This window comes from Peromyscus californicus, unplaced genomic scaffold (assembly GCF_007827085.1).
Source record: "Peromyscus californicus insignis strain IS unplaced genomic scaffold, ASM782708v3 Scaffold_4__1_contigs__length_199733344, whole genome shotgun sequence".
Taxonomy (NCBI): Eukaryota; Metazoa; Chordata; class Mammalia; order Rodentia; family Cricetidae; genus Peromyscus; species Peromyscus californicus.
Genome location: NW_026294562.1, coordinates 63069968 through 63087041, shown reverse-complemented (window position 1 = coordinate 63087041; position 17074 = coordinate 63069968). Strand labels below are relative to the sequence as shown.

The 17074-nt window shown below is 47.2% G+C and overlaps 1 protein-coding gene across 2 annotated transcripts; it reads left to right on the top strand.

Annotated features, from left to right (window-relative positions):
- Positions 1 to 6996: 6996 nt before the first annotated feature.
- Paox (polyamine oxidase) lies at positions 6997 to 15142 on the top strand. Of its 2 annotated transcripts, none has more exons than XM_052713015.1 (7): positions 6997 to 7312; positions 7709 to 8195; positions 8888 to 9087; positions 10302 to 10554; positions 12903 to 13015; positions 13424 to 13581; positions 14782 to 15142. In XM_052713015.1, the coding sequence occupies exons 1-7, from the start codon at positions 7108 to 7110 to the stop codon at positions 14923 to 14925; spliced, it is 1560 nt and encodes a 519-aa protein (XP_052568975.1). In that variant the 5' UTR covers positions 6997 to 7107; the 3' UTR covers positions 14926 to 15142. The 2 variants fall into 2 exon arrangements, with proteins under 2 accessions (XP_052568975.1, XP_052568976.1); XM_052713016.1 differs by having other exon boundaries at positions 7011 to 7264.
- The last annotated feature ends 1932 nt before the right edge of the window (positions 15143 to 17074 follow it).

The window sequence follows — 17074 nt, the reverse complement described above, 5'->3', positions numbered from 1 at the left end:
GCAGTTCTTTGAGAAGGCTGCTAATTGCTCCGCGTTGGTGTTGTGCCCAGTACCAAGGGACAGGCTGGAAGAGGCAGCTGTGTCTTTTCCCCTGCGCTGGCCGTGTGCTGTCGGTCTTGACCGCTGGAAGGCGTGATTGTAGATGGAGCCGTAGAGCGTAAAGCGGTAAAGTGAGAGGCGGTTTTGTTTAGTTTTGTGACAGGGTTTCACTACATAGCCCTGCCTGGCCATGTGGGCCAGGCTGTCTGCTGGTCTCACAGAGATCCGCCTGCTTCTGCCTCTCAAGTGGGGGGGATTAAAGGCGTGTGCCACCATACTCCGCTTGAGAGGAATTCTTTACGTGGCAGCTAACTAGCTTCATAACACCAGGTTAGGAATAGCTGTGTTTTTACAAGATGGGAAGATTCGCATACATTTAAAAGAAAGCAGAGGTTTTGTTCACGTAAATTATCTTGAATTATAACTTTGAAATATTTAGCAAGTCTTAATTAGGTCTTTATTTGTATTCTTGCCCTGGTCCTGCAAACACTGGGATAGCATCTACAGACAAAAGCAAAATTGATAATGTAAAGAAAACAGTTCAAACCAAGAGAAAGTCAGCAAACTTTATTTCAAGACTAAGGTAGAATAGAAACAGAAACAGATCACCAACAAACTTTTGCTGATGAGGGGCTTTATACAGGCATAGGCCAAGCTACTGTGACAGTAGTTCCAAAATGAAGTGGCTCAAACACAGGGGTTATCTAGCAACGCAGGGCTGGTGTTAAGATCTGTCCTCTGAGTTTAGGGACAGAAGAAGAGTGAGAGTATTGTATTTGTCAGGGTTCTCTAGAGGAATAGAACTGATAGAAGGTATTTCCCCTGGCTTCTTACATGCATGGGCATACCTGGCCTGAGAGGAGAGATGCGGTATCATATGTGAGGGTCACTGGCTGGGTGGGGCCTGAGATGACTTCTAGACACAGATCGACCCCAGTATCCAGGTACTTGGCACCTGCCTATAAAACCCTTGGTGGTTCTGTGGGCTTGGAACCCCTGATCACAAGGGGTCTGCTGCATATGACCCCAGGTTAAAGAGGCAAAATGAAACAGTCTTTCTTCAGCAGGAGGCAGGATGATCACACTGCTTCTGCCTGTTCCTGGGGGAGATTCCCATGAGAGAAAGGGGAACAGTTTCTGGGGTACCTGCCTGGAGGAAGGGATGCCCCCCATGTCTCTCAGGGTTCCCTGTGCATTCTGGGGCTTGCAGGCTGTGGTCCAGTTAGTCCAACAAAGACTGTCTCCTGAAGAAAAGTTCAAGAATGCAGTACGTGTTCAGTCCATAAGACTGGAGGGCTCAGCTGGTCAGCATAGTCAGAATCCAGAAGAAGTAGGCTCTAATATCAGTGAGGGAATGCCTCAACAGCAGGATATATGAACTGGCCAGTGAGAGTGAGGGTGAGCAGGCCAAAAGCAAAAGCTTCTTTCTTCTATGTCCTTTACATTAGGCTGCCACAAGAGGGTGTGGCCCAGATTTAGGGTGGTCTTCCTACTCAAATCATCCAGTCAAGGAAAATCCCTAACAGATGTGCCCTGTGATGTAGTCACATTGGCAAACAAGAAGAGCCATCACAAGTATAAACTGGATTCCACCAAAAACTCTGTTTCAAAGGAAACCATCAAGACTGGGGACACAAGACACGAGCAGGATGAGAGAAAACTCTCTGCAAGTCTTACATCTGGTGAAGGCCTTGTGTCTAGAATATCCAACACACTCTCACAACCCAATAGTAAGAGTCAATTGAACTGTAAAGAATGAAGGATGAACATGCATTTCTTCAATAAAGATGTACTGTCTGAGGGATATGAGAAGATACTCAACACCATTAGTCATTAGGGAAATACAAATCAAACCCACTTCATACCTATAAGGCTGACTGTAACAAAAAGTTAACAGTAAGTGTGGGAAAGCATGTGGAAAAGTTGGAGCCTTCAACATTGGTGGTGGTGTGGGGAATCTTTCTGGAATAAGCACTCAGACACCAATGAAAGTGGAAGAGAGGAGATGTCACCGGTGGACTGAAGCCAGGACGGCTCCTGAAAGGCTTAGAGCCAGGTCCAGTTTGTTTTCGTTTTATACTCTAAGACCACGGGGGGGGGGGGGGGCGGGGGTGCAGGCAAGCAATCGAGCTTTTACAGAAGCCTATGTGGCAGTCAGCAGGTTGTTAAGGGGAATGACCCATTGTTTCAGCGATTTCTCTAGGTCATTCTGTTCCAGACAGCAATTGAAGCATGCTTGGCAAATAGGCAATACAAGCAATGCTTTATGTAAATCAATAAATAAATCACTATATCTAATAGTTGGTCTTTCCTACCTCATTCAACTTCAGTGGTGGGAGTACAAATTGGTGTGGTCACTTTGCTTTTGTGAGGTGTATGTGTGTACATGTTGTTGGAGATTGAACTCTGGCCTTGCACAACATAGCCACAAGAATGGCCACTTTGGAAGCCTGCCATTGTCTCAAAAGTTAAAACATCAAACCAACTTCTAGGTGAATACCCAAGAGAAATAAAAACACAGCCTCATAGCAGCTTGTAGGTACATAAGCAGCATTAGTCACAAGGACCAAAAAGTGGAAATAGCCTAAATGTCCATCAAAGATCCTATGTCTGTATAGTGGACACCTTAGATTTTTTTTTTTAAGACAGGGTCTTCTATATAACCCTTGCTGGCCTGGAATCTGCCTATCTTTTGTAGGTGGATTTTTTTTCCCTGTCCCTCCTGCAAGCTCCCAAATCACCACATGGAGACTTATTATTCATTATGAAAGCTTGGCTAATTATGAAAGCTTGGCTGATAGCTTAGGCTTGTTACTAACTAGCTCTTACAACTTAAATTAACCATTTTTATCACTCTACTTTTTGTCTCGTGGCTTTACTCTGTACTGCCCATGTTGCTTCTCTGTCTGTCTGTCTACTCCCCCTTTCTTCTTCCTAGTGTTCTCTGTGCCTGGAAATCCTAGGTACTGGATGTTCAGCTTTTTATTAAACTAGTCACAGTGACATTTCTTCACACAGTGCAAAGGAATATTTCACAACAGTCTTTGTCTCACAAATGCTGGCATTAAAGGCATGTGGTACCACACTGGGCCAATGGATGCCTTTTAATATGTTAGAATATACTGTGGAAACTGAAGGTACAGCTCAGTGGTAACATTCTTGCCTAGCGTGCCCAAAGGCTTGAATTCCACCCCAATATATGATGAAAAGGAATAAGTACTGATACGCAATGTAATGTGGAAAAACCTTGAAAGCATCATGATCAATGACGGCCATTCACAAAGGCCTCATCCTGTCTACCTAACTCTTCATATGAACCATCCAGAATAGGGCGATGAAAACATTTTGGACTTTGTTGTGGCTGTACAACTCTGCCAGTATGCTAAAAGCCACTGGCTTATACACATCATGTGGGGGAAGTACATGCAAATTCTATATTGATAAGTCTTGCTTTGAAACAAAAATGAACAAGCCTGATTTGGTTAAGTCACATAGGAGGTATCATCTGTGGTGTCAGACATGGCCCTCCTGCCTTCGGACGGACAAGCACGTGACTGTATCTGCCTAGTCTCCAGTGGTCTGTTTATGAGTATGTGACTACCCCAGCTGCAGGGCAGCCTTTAGATTAAGACTGTGGTGCTACATCTAGGAGACAAGAAACACTACTGTCCCTGCCCTGTACCTCTGGAGGCCCAAAGTGTTATCACCCGGCACTTCATTCAAAATTTCTACTACGCCGGGCAGTGGTGGCGCATGCCTTTAATCCCAGCACTTGGGAGGCAGAGTCAGGCGGATCTCCGTGAGTTCAAGGCCAGCTTGGTCTACAGAGCGAGATCCAGGACAGGCACCAAAGCTACACAGAGAAACCTGTCTCAAAAAACAAAACAAAGTTTCCACCTCAATTTTCCTGTATCCCAAAGAAATTAACATAGGAATTGGAAAATGAAAAATAGATGTATTTGCAGACTATGCCTCTCCTGTAGCAGGGTTACAATTGCATAGGAAAGGTCAGGCATGGTGGGGTACACAGCAGCCCCACTAGGGAAGTTCAGGAAGGAGGGTCAGGAGTTCAAGATCAGTCATGCTGACATAGCAAGTCTGAGGCCAGCCTGGACTATATAAGCTCCCCCTTTAATCCCGCCCAAACAAAAAAAAAAAAAACCAATTTTATAGAAAAGATGAAAGAGAAACCAAAAATATACATACCAGCTGAGACAGGCTAACTACTCAGTCTGTGCTTGAAGGCAAGGGCACTGGGTCCCAGGCTGCTCTGTTCACAGAATTTTTAAAGATCTTTTATTTATCTGTTAACAGTTTCATAGTATAAATGATGTATCTTGATGATATCAATCCCTAACTATCTTTCCCACTTCCCCAAGCACCTTCAACGCATCCCCCTTCATGGCACCTCCTCCTTTTTGCAATACACTGTGTCCAATTAGTGCTACCTGTTAGAATGTTGATAGATATTGGCTTGATCTTGTGTAGGTCATCATTGCTGCAGCCTGTTCATGAATACAGTGGCCATATAATGTCCAGAAGACAGTGTTTCATAGCATGCCTCTGGTTGTTACATTTTTTTTAATTTCAAAAATTTTATTAGCTTTTAATTCATGTGTGTATGTATACCATGTATGCATGGGTGCCCACAGAGGCTAGAAGGGAGAATCAGATCCCCGAAGCTAGAGTTACAGGTGCTTGGGAACCACCTGATGTGGGTGCTGGCCTGGGAACTGAACGCCAGTCCTCTGGAAGAGCAATATGTGATCTCTGGCCCCCAGGGCTCATATGTTCTTTTCCTTCCCTCTCCTTGATGTTCCCTGAGCCGTGGGGGTGGAGGATGATACAGATGCTCTATTCAATGTTGTCACTTATTCTCAGCACTTGGACTGGTTGTGAGTCTCTGCATTAATTGCTGCCCACAGCAGAAGAAACATCTCTGGTCAAGGTTGAGAGCAGCACTAACCTGTGAGTAAAAACATAAACACAAGCCAGGCAGTGGTGGTGCACACCTTTAATTCCAGCACTTGGGAGGCAGAGCAGGCAGATCTCCAAGTTTAAGGCCAGCCTGGTCTACAGAGTGAGTTCCAGGACAGCTAGGGCTATACAGAGAAATCATGTCTTGAAAAAACAAAAACAAAACAAATAAAAAAAAACCCCAGACCAACCAACCAAACAACAGAAAAAAACAACAACAAACAACCAAACAGAAACATTTAGAAGGCAGTTTGACAACATGGAGATTAAGCAAGATGGCAGTAGGTCCCTCCTTCCCACCTAGGGCCCAAGACCTGCTAAACTTTAGATCTGGTTTACCGTAATAAGCATGAATTCTCTCCTTTGGAGCAGGTCTTTAATCTAATCCAGTTGGTTATCTTTATAACCTTTGTGCTCCTATTGGGCCAGTGGGCACATCTTGGCAGTCAGTGTTGTAGTATGTGGGAACTGACACTGTAATACCATTGATGACTTTTCTCCTACAGCAGCAAGCACAGCAACTTTTGACACTATGAAAACCAGCCAGCAGGAAGGACGTTTTCGCATCAGTTCCAACTCGATTTTCTATGTCCAGTGAAACCAAGTTGTTAACAGAAGTTTTAAGACTGGGTAGAGGAAAATGGTGGGTATTAAAGACTGGCATTTTGAGTGAACCAGGCCTGGTAGAGTTCTTTGTCTCTAGGTCCATTTCTTTGATAGATGTAGGGTGGGATGCCTTTGCTATCTTTTCTTTGGAGGTCAGCTTCAGCTCCTGACTCCCAAGAGCCTGTTAAACACACTAACTGTGCAAGTGAACAAGGGTGATGTTCTAAGAGCTGAGTGGAGAGCACATACCACCTGCTTTTTAGAATATACCTTCTCCAGAAAGGGATTCACGCATAGGATCACGATTCCCATCCCTGTCAGAGCCATCACCCCTTATCCGTAGCATACAACTGGTTTTATTTCCCTATACCACTTCTACTTGCTCTCAGTGGGCGGACTGAGTGAATGGGGCAAAGACATTTTGCCCCTCTGTTGTTTGCTTGTTTTTTACTCTTTTGGGCGGCCCAACACCCAGCTCTAAATAATAAATCACGCATGGAGGCTTATTCTTAATTATAAACACTTGGACTTAACTTGGCTTGTTTCTTGTCAGCTTTCCTTAATTTTAAATTATCCTATCTTTTGCCTCTGGGATTTTCCCGATCTCTTACTTCTGTAAATCTTACCATGGCTTGCTGTGTACCTGGGTGGCTGCCCCCTGATGTCCTCCTCTTTCTCTGGCTCTTTCTTCTTTCCTCCCAGATTTCTCCTTCTATTAATCCTCTCTGCCTACCAGCCCCACCCATTTCTCTCCCCTGCCTCACTATTGGCCGTTCAGTTCTTCATTAGACCATTAGTTGTTTTAGAAAAGTAACACAGTTTCACAGAGTAAACAAATGCAACATAAACAAAAGTAACACACCTTAATATTCTATAATACCCCTTAGCCTGTGAGTGCTGCTCTAGCAGAGCTTGGCCAGATCAGTGTTCTCAGCTTAAAGGATCCCTGTCTTCACGCAGCAGGTTCCTGTGAGCAGATACTCCAGTAGAAAGGTGACTAGAGCTATGGTGCACTCTCTGCTTATAGGAGCCTGGAAGGATGCCTCTGGAAGACCAAGTACCCTTGTAGGGATGCTGGCTCACATTGACCCATGGCAGCCACACCCACACCCCTCTTAAGGCGACTGTGGGCGGATCCAAACAGGAAGGGCGCGGCTCAGAGCACCTGGAGCTTGGGCGCATCCGGGAGCCACTAGCCTACGTGGATCACACAGTGCTGACACAGTGCAGGCCACGGGACATCCACCTCCCTCTCTTCGGGTCCAGTTCCGAATGTTCATCAAGGCTGCCCGGACCTCGCCTGCCGTCCGCCTGGTCCCTCTGGCTCCCCATAGGCCCCACCCCTCACCCCACCTCCAGTCCCACGCACACTCTCTTGCTCCTTCTCTACATAGCTCCACCTAGTTCCCCGCCTCTGGCCCCGCCCCGCCCGCCTCCGCTGGGGCGGCCTAGGGCCACCGGTCGCTGGAGGACCCTGAGCAAGCTATGGCTACCGGCGGCCCGCGGGTGCTGGTGGTGGGAGGCGGCATCGCTGGACTGGGCGCTGCGCAGAGACTCTGCAGCCATCCGGCTGCTCCACACCTGCGGGTCCTGGAGGCCACTGCCGGCGCTGGGGGCCGCATCCGCTCGGAACGCTGCTTCGGTAACCGCCCCTTGGGCCCCTTGACCGACCCCGGACCCCATCGGACTGGTACTGATCCAGGAAGCTTTTTCAGTCTCTTGGGGTAAAGGAACACACACCCACGTTCACCGGACCCCGAAAGTGAACTGCCCAAAGCTAGGAGAGTACACACCAGAGAAGGCAACTCTGCAGTTTCCTTGCTCAGCCCTGGGGGTTCCTCTCGGTTTCTCTTTGAGTGTCCTCCGAAGCCGGTACAGGCCGACTTGCCTCTCCCCAGGATTTCCCTAAGTTTGATCTGGCCAAGCTTTGCCTTTGGGAACCACTTGACCCTGAGGGCTCCTGAGGTCCTGGTATACAATGGGACCGTGTGACTCTCAAGATGTCCTCGAGAGTATGCTTGGGAAAGGGTGGGGCTGATTTTTCTGGAGAGGGAACTTACAGGTAGCATTTCCTGTGCCCTCCTAGGTGGTGTAGTGGAGCTGGGTGCACACTGGATCCATGGGCCCTCCCAGGGCAATCCTGTCTTCCAGCTGGCTGCGAAGTTCGGGCTCCTGGGGGAGAAAGAGTTATCAGAGGAGAACCAGCTGGTGGAGACAGGAGGGCACGTGGCCCTGCCCTCTGTGAGCTATACCAGCTCTGGAACATGTGTGATCCCGGAGCTGGTGACAGAGATGGGCAATCTGTACTATGAACTAATAGACCGAACCAGAGAGTTCCTGAATGCTCCTGAGACCCCAGTGGCCAGCGTTGGAGAGTTTCTGAAGAAGGAGCTAAGTCAGCAGGTGGCTAACTGGATTGAGGATGAGGACACGAAGAAACTCAAGCTGGCTATCCTGAATGCCTTCTTCAATATAGAGTGTTGCGTGAGCGGCACCCACAGCATGGACCTGGTGGCCCTTGCGCCATTCGGGGAGTATACAGTGCTGCCGGGACTGGATTGCACCTTGGCTGGGTATGGGTCACAGCTCTGCCCACTCTGCCCATCCTGTCTGGGCAGAGGCACTAGGCTGGAGAAAGGAGGGAAAAAGGAGAGAGAGGAGGCCCGGAGTGGGCAGGTGAGGGAACTGCCCTCCCCATTCAGAGAAATTGGTTGCTTTTTCTCCTAGTTCTGTTTGTTTAAGCAAGAATGTTTCTAGGAAATTGAGAAGGAAATATCTCGAATGCTCATTTCTTCTGATTTCCTGGGGCCTCTAATGTGCCAGGTGTTACACAAGGGGGCTTCAGGTACAGAGGAGCTAGAAGGTTCCTCCCCTATGGTAGACAGGGCTGTGCCTGTTGCCAGGCACATAAGCATTTGGCAGGGCTGGTCCCCACTCCCCCCATCAAGCCCAAGGCTTCTTCTGTTCAGCTGGTAGGCATTTGTGACTCAGGAAGTGCACAAACATCGGGCTGGTGTGGTAGTGGGGAGCTCTAATTCTTATGTGACCCAGTCACTTTTGTGACCCTCATTAGCCAGGAAGTAGATGTTAAATGGTCTTGTGTTTTAAGGGATTGCCCCACCAAGGCACTCTGCCTCTGCCTCCCTTTCTGGCTCTGAGTGATGCTCCCATTGAGACTGGTGGGTGGCACCTTGGATGGCTTATTTCTGCCATGGCTACCCTTCCAGGGCCTGGTTCGCCACATATCGACTTCTGTCTCTTCTAGTGGTTACCAAGGACTTACCAACTGCATACTGGCTTCCCTGCCCAAGGATTCGATGGTTTTTGACAAGCCGGTGAAGACCATTCACTGGAATGGGTCCTTCCAGGAAGCTGCTTTTCCAGGGGAGACCTTCCCTGTGTTGGTGGAGTGTGAAGATGGTACCCGCCTGCCTGCTCATCATGTCATCGTCACCGTGCCCTTAGGTAGAACTCACTTTTTCTGATCAAGTTTTCTGTCTCTATCCCTACCCCAGGCACCCGTGGCCCCTGGTTTTTCCTACCCTCCCCTGGCTCTGGGTATTTGCTCAGCTGTTGACTTCATGTTTTCATCTAAGGATTTTCAGATGGATGAAAGTACTCTATTACATTTTGTAGCACTGAGTGCTGGGGTTACAGGCATGAGCTGCCACACCTGGCTAATAGTTTCTTGTGTAGAGATGTCATTATTAATAAATACTGGTGGGAGTTTAGGAGTTCTCACTTCCCTGTTTCACATGGTGTTTACATGTAAATTTCCAAGTGCTTCTGTGGCTACATCTTCATAGATTGAGGAACAGTTTGTTCTTGAAAACCTAGATAGAATGCCTCCTCTCCCATGCCCGCTGTGTATGGGGAAATTGTCCCTGTGCCTGCTCGTGGCCTTGCTGGCTTCCTGTTCTACTGATTTCCTTCCTTCCTTTTTTAAGTTTTAATTTTTATTTTGAGACAGGGTCTCACCATGTAGCCCTGGATGGCTTGGAACTCACTGTGTAAACCAGGCTGGTGTCAAAAACTCAGCTCTACCTGCTTATGCCTCCCACATGCTGGGATTAAAGGCCTTGCCCTTCCTTTCTTACTGGCTTCAAGCAAATGTTCTCTCCTCTGCTTTGACTGTTGTTTGACTGTGGGCTAATTTTTTTTTTCTATTTAGACTCATCTAAGTGTGTTCAGTGACAGAGTGCTTGCATGTATGAGGCCCCGGGTTCAATTTCTACCACAGTAAAAGGCAAAACAAGCCTTCTGGGTGAAATTTGTGTGGTGACTACTACAGACTGACCCTGAGCAGTGTGACTGGCAGTTAGAAGTGGAAGGTCAGGAGTGAGATGTCCCCACAGAGTCTGTAACGAGGGGTCTGTAGTACCCCTCCAGTATTTGGTAGCAGTCAACCTTGAGTCCTGATGGTCTAGCTTTTGGAATTTGTCTCCAGGGACCTGAATGAATGTATGAGATGCTTAGAAGCCCTTTGTATAATCAAGTCAGGTTCCTGTTGATGGAGATTCTAGTTAAAACGTAACTTTTTGCTGTCCTGGAACTCACTCTATAGATCAGGGCAGCCTCTAACTCACAGAGATCCTCCTGCCTCTGCCTCCCGAGTGCTGGGATTAAAGGCATATACCACAGGACCTGTATCTTAAACCACATCCAATTCTGAATTGCAGGTTTTCTCAAAGAACATCAAGATACCTTCTTTGAGCCACCACTGCCTGCCCAAAAGGCAGAAGCCATCAAAAAATTAGGCTTTGGTACCAACAACAAAATCTTTTTGGAGTTTGAGGAGCCCTTCTGGGAGCCCGACTGCCAGTTCATCCAGGTGGTATGGGAGGACACATCACCCCTACAGGACACAGCCCTCTCACTCCAAGACACCTGGTTCAAGAAACTCATTGGCTTTGTGGTCCTGCCTCCTTTTGAGTATGTATGCATCAAGGAGCTCTAGGGAAGCTCTCACCTGCTTACTCACCTTAGCCTGTCGGAGGACCCAGCTGTGTGTGCTTCATTACCGGTGTTTCTGAGGGCTTCACTGGAGGAGGGACAACAACCAAGTGTTGGTTACGTACTGCAGCCTGGCTCTCTGAGAGACCAACGGGGGCCTAGAATGTGTTCTTGGATTCCTGGAATGTCTGTTCTTAAAAAAAAATTGAAATTCTGTAGGAAGTTGTGATTTGTAGATAGAAAGAAATTTGAAGTATGGATCTGTCTATACCTGGAGAAGTAGTACTTAAATGGGATGGAAAGACCCTTCTACATACGGAAGCAGAGACCCACAGTTAACCAGGCATGGTGATATACTCCTGTAATCCTTATACTAGGTAGGCTGAGGCAGGAGAACATGAGTTTGAGGCTAGTCTGGGCCATATAGTGAAATCCTATCTACAAAAGATAGACAAGCCCCACAGATGAAGGTCTCAACTTATGACTCAGCCATCCTATAAAGCAGTGTATGTGGACTAGGTACTAATTCAGGAAGTACCACCATGCATGGTCTCAGATGGGACTGATTCTGATAGCATCAGAACACACTGAACTAATGTGGTGTGGAGGAAGAAGTCCACATTCCACTTAGAGACCTGGCAGGAAAGGGCCGTGTTCTTAGCCTAAAAGACTAAGTGGCAGCAGGATCCCACAGCTGCAGAGCAGCCTTCTTCCTGGGAGGGAAGGAGGGAAAGAGGGAGCCATTTCACATGAGTGTGACTGACTTTCAAGGAGTGTGGAAACAGGCCATGGCTGCCGTGGACTTAGACTCCGCGTCCCACTAGCATTGAAAAACAACATTTTTTGAAAAATTACATGAATGTTATTCCCTTTTTCTTAATATTTGTTGTGTGTGTGTGGAGGTGTTTTCTCTGCATGTATGTCTGTGCACCACATTCTTGCAGAGCTTGAGGAGGCCAACAGAGGGCAACTCCCTGGAACTGGAGTTAGAGTTGTTAGCCACGATGTGGGAGCTAGGAATTGAACCCTGGTCCTCTGGAAGAGAAGCCAGTGCTCCTTTACCGTTAAGCCTTCTCTCTCACCCCACTGTTCCTTTTTCCTAACCCCAGATCTGTCTAGATAAAGTTCAGTATAAATGAGGACGGAAGCAGCTGAGACTCTTGTGTCTTCTGTTAGGCCAGGTATCAGGGAGAATTGAAGACAAGCAAAACTCTGCCACCTTTTAAATTCAACTTGTTTGAGAAAATATGCTCCCCCCACCATGTGTGTTTGTATATATGTGTGTATGCTTACTATGTGTGGAGGCCAGAGGTTGACTTCAGGGATTTTTCTCTGTCACTCTCTACCCAGTTTTTCAAGACAGGGTCTCTCATGGAGCCTGTAGCTAATTCACTGGCTTTTACCTTGGCATAATTTGTGTCATTCAGAAAATGTTGGTTCATGCAGTAATGTCCAAAGTTAAGTTTATCAATATCACCCCTGACATTTGAAGACTGTCAGTAACATGAAGCTGTTACACTGTTGGCAACATGTACAATTTTGCTGAAATTCCAGGTTTTGCTTGAGAGCTTAGATTTCATTGTTATCAATATATACTGTGCACCTTTTTTTCCCCTGAGAAAATATATGCTCAGTATCATGTTTGATGAGGTGTCCCTGTATATAAAGAAGAGGTATGGGCTGGAGAGATGGCTCAGAGGTTAAGAACACTGGCTGTTCTCCCAGAGGTCTTGAGTTCAATTCCCAGCAACCACATGGTGGCTCACAACCATCTATAATGAGATCTGGTGCCCTCTTCTGACCTGCAGTCATACATGCAGGAAGAACACTGTATACATAATAAATAAATCTTTAAAAAAAATAAAAATAAAGAAGAGGTGTGTGGAGGAAGTGCTAGGTCTGCTGGCCCCAGACTCACTGACGGCATTCTAAACGTTCTTTATGCCTCTTCTATTTCTTCACACAGATATAGGGAAATGCAGCCAAGGGTCAAAATTTAATAAAACCAGCAGCTTTTCCTATTTCATCAAGGACCTTTTCAGGTGAAATCAGAACCCTTCACCCTCCTCCCCCAGTGTGCCTGGTGGTGACGAACATGGAGCCTACTGGTATGGCTCGCTGAGACTTCCATTCTCTGAGGGACAGTTTACCCCCTCTTCTCTTGCACATTGGTACAAGTGACGTAGTGGAAGCGGCACATGCTGCCTTAGTGTTGTGTAAATAGCTGAGACCCTGGGAGAACTCTAGGGACTCTTCTGGGTGGTGCTGGCCCTGGCATAGTGTGGGTTGTGGCCAGCTGATCCATCTCTGTCTTTCTGTGCATTCAGGTCTTCACATGTGCTCTGTGGGTTTATTGCTGGCCTTGAGTCGGAGTTTATGGAGACGCTGTCAGATGAAGAAGTGCTTCTTTCTCTAACCGAAGTACTCCGAAGAATGACAGGTACTCCCCAGCCATATGTTCTTATTGGCCAGTCTCTAAAGAGTAAGTAAACCCAGAACGGAGAAGAATAGATTCTGCTCTGCACATTTCCAAGACAGCCTTTTTCCTCGGCAGTGGGCTAGTAACGGTTTGCAAACACTTGCTAGTTTTATTTTCTAAAATCTTCCACCCAAAACACATGCCGTTGTCCCTAGTCAGGTGCTTTCAGGTAGGGAAAGTGAGGCTCAGAAGAGCATGTCAGTTCACTTTCAGGAGGCATCTCATGGTGTTGCTTATTGGCACCAGCTGTCCCTGTGTGGTGCTGGAAGAGCAGCTGAGACAGGATGCCTTAGGAAAACACACACTGGCTTGGTTTTCTTCCAGGTTAGTGAGAGTTCTAGGTTAACATGCCACATCTCTGTGTTTCAGGAAACCCACAAATGCCAGCGGCCAAGAGTGTGCTGAGGTCTCGTTGGCACAGTGCCCCATACACCCGAGGTTCCTACAGCTATGTGGCTGTTGGCAGTACTGGCGATGACCTAGATCTGCTGGCTCAGCCCCTCCCTGCTGATGAAACTGGTACCCAGGTATAGTGGCCTGCCTTGGTGTGAGCCACTGGGGATCCTGCTGCTAAGGCCTAAACATGATGTGGTGTGAGTGATGGGTGGGGCAGTGATCTCAAAGACTCAGAGCCATTTTCTTTTTGAAAATAGAAGTAACGTAAAGTTGAATGTGCTGGCATATACTCATAATCTCAGCACTCAGGAGGCAGAGGCAGGAGGACTGTTTCGAGTCTACAGCCAGCCTGGTCTATAGAACAAGTTTTGGACTAGCCAAGGCTAGTAAGACAGTCTCAACAAATTCAGACCCAAATGAAAAATGTGTTATTCATATCAGAATCACACATACCCATGGTTTAAGGACTTTTACAGTGCTTGCTACAGAAATAAAATGAAACAAAGGTAGCTGGTAGGAATACCATCTTCTCCCCAGACTCTGCTTCTGGCTGTTTTAGTTCTTTTTCTTTGTGTTGGGGATGAAGCCCTGAGCATGCCAGGCAGGTACTCTGCCATTTACTGCCACTTCCCACAGCTCTCTGTCTGATTCTAATATTGAAAGCACATGTTCACACTGTCACTTTAAGACATTTAGCTGGGCATGGTGGCTCAAGCCTTTGTAATCCCAGCTAGAAAAGTCACCACAGGTTCTAGGCTAGCCCGGTATACAAAGTGAGAGTCAAGTCAAGCCAGCCAGAGCCACATAGTGAGACCCTGTTTCAGAACAATTTAATTATGGAAGTCATCAATTGTAGAGCAGTAGGTGCTCCACCCCCAGCAGTAGGTGCTCCACCCCCAGCTCCACCCCACGCACCCCAGGGTCTGCCCATTGTCCCTTAACTTATTGAGTATGCCGCCATTCAGATATCCCGGTGCGTATCTCTAAGACAGCTAATCAGTATCACCTGGTAGTCACTGTTCAGTTTTCAGGTGTCTCATGGTCCTTTTCAGCTTGCTGTTGCCATGTCACTTTTAGTTGTAGGCAGTGACTTCTCACCACTGTGTGGTGTATTTGGTTTAGCCCCACTCTCCCATGGTAGTTCAGCAACCCTTCTGATGATGGTTCAGGGCCCTACCACCTGGGCATCTCTTAGTACTCACACCTGCCTGGTGCGGGCAGTGATGTCTTCTGCACATTTGCAGATGGGTGGCCAGGGTCTCTGTTTTCGGTGTAGTTCTCCACAGCTGTCCTGCTCACATCCCTGTTCTAATTTGGTCTGTTTTCTGCAGCTCCAGATACTCTTCGCTGGGGAAGCCACACATCGGACATTTTATTCCACCACACACGGGGCCCTCCTGTCTGGCTGGAGGGAAGCTGATCGCCTCATTGGTCTGTGGGACTCACAGGTGCAGCAGCCCTGGCCCAGGCTGTGAGTGCCTGCTGCTCTGCTCTGCTCGTCATGGGGGCTGACCGAACTCCTCCGTCTGTTGGGTACATGATTTTCAGTCTGGTTTGAGCTTTGGGGATCTTACTGGTAGCTTTAATTTTGGGGAAGTGGTCTCATTTCTCATATCTGTGGTTGGAGTCTGGCTTGGTCTGATCATGGATGCCTCACAGTGTTGTTGCACACATAAAGCACTGAATACCGCCTGTGTCTAGAGTACTTCCCATGCTGCATCCAGTTCTCAGCCTGTTCCCACCCAAGTCCAGGTCCTGTCTGCCCCTTCTATTGCCAGTTCATGGCTTTCCCCTCTGGGTTCTTTGGGCCTTAGGTTCTGTGGTTACCCTTTGTTCTGTTTTTGAAGGTGTTTCCACTACTTTTGTCCAGTACCACAGTATGGCTAATGAACCTCCCTTTGATCGTTCAAAATGGATCTGTGTCAGGTATCCTAGAGGGGTGTGCTGAATGAACGTGTAGAACTGAGAAGACTGGGTAGGGCAGGGAAAGGCATCCTATCCTGGCCTGGCTTGGGGTTTTTTGGAGGTGAAGAAAAAAATTCTTTAGAGATTATTGGGGGAGCAGATTGACCAAGCACAGGGAGGTTATTGGGGAAACAGAATATGGAGGTGGGGTTAGGAAGGGTGCTGGGGAGCCACGAGTGTTGGAGTAGACATGGGGAGTGTGCTGGGGAGCTAGGCAGTGTTGGGTAGGTCTCTTGGATATTTGCAGTCTGTCTCACTGCATCTTCCCAGCAGTTCGAGGACAGGTCTCTTGCTCCCGCTTACAGAGGAGACAGAACACTTAGACTTGTTAACTCCCCGTGCGGCATCTGTCACAAGAGCTTGCACATCTCCTCTGGATGGTAGAGCTGGAGAGGCTGGTGCAGCCACTGGGGTGGTGCTCCAGAGGGAGCTATGGGAACTGCAGAGACCCTTGTCCCACCCTTGCACAGTTCAGTCCAGCTCTCTGCTTGGCTCCTTGTCCTTCAGGTCCAGGCTTGCCCTTACTCCACAAGTCTGTCAGGAAGCATGTTACATCATCAAGAGCACTTCCTGCTTTATGTCACCAGACTGTCCTTCATGGGATACCATGGAAGAAAGCCAGAATCCAGTGGGTTTTTAATTGTAGGCTATAGCCTGAGGATTGTGAAAGAATACAGATCCTTCAAGGGCAAAAGTCTTTGCTGTTGACATGGAGGGAGGCATTTCAGTTTTCAGAGACAGACCCAGGTGACTTTGTGGGAGAAACAGGCTTGCCAAGGAGGGAGCCAGGAGGATTTGAGCTGCTGGGGATGGGGCTCCTCCATGGTGGAGAACTGGCCTGACATTTCTCCTAGAGCTTTAAATTTAAAATGTGGCACATTCCCCGCCCCCTTTTTCTTTTGAGACAATATTTCACTCTGAAATATTTGAGACAATATTTCACTCTGAAAGTACAGGCTGGCCTTGGACTTTCTATTCTGCCTTAGTCTCACAAGTGCTGGAGTTCCAGTGTGTGTGTGTGTGTGTTACCAGGATTAAACCCAAGGCTTCCTGCATTCAAGGCAACGATTATAACATTGAGTTAAATGTCAGCCCTTTTGAGATAGGGCTCTTTTAAGGTAGCACCCTCAATCATTAGCTGGTATCACAGGCCTGTTCTAGGAGCAGTTATGTTTATATTTGGTCTTGTATCGATGAAGAACACTTCAGTTTCACTGTATTAATGGGATTGTAGTCAATACTTGGAACAGTTACATTAAAATGTGTCACACTTGAAAAGAAAATGAAGGCATTACATATATAAAGTGAAACATGTGAAAGTTCTAAGAAAGGCCCAAGAACTGATAGGGGACAACTAAATTTCATTACATTGATTTATATGAGGGAAAAAATAGGACTTTATTTTTTTAGAGAGGGTCTCATGTAGTCCAGACTGACCTTGAACATCTGACCTCCTGGCTTCCAGCTCTCATGTGCTAGGATTACTGGCGTGTCTATCATCCCTGGCAGAGACTTCTAATCTAAAGTTTTCTTTTTAGTTTTTGTAGAGCAGGCTACAAAGTGAGATATGGCCTTAAAAGGAAAAAAAGAAAAAAATGTGCCCAGATTTTAAAGTTTAAATTCCTAGGCTTGTCAGGCCAACTTCCCACTGTGGAGGAA

Coding starts and splice junctions, on each gene's coding strand:
- Paox (XM_052713015.1), top strand. CDS start 7,108: ATGGCTACCGGCGGCCCGCGGGTGCTGGTGGTGGGAGGCGGCATCGCT. Junction 7,313..7,708: donor CCCCGGACCCCATCGGACTG/GTACTGATCCAG, acceptor GTGCCCTCCTAG/GTGGTGTAGTGGAGCTGGGT. Junction 10,555..12,902: donor GTGGTCCTGCCTCCTTTTGA/GTATGTATGCAT, acceptor CTGTGCATTCAG/GTCTTCACATGTGCTCTGTG.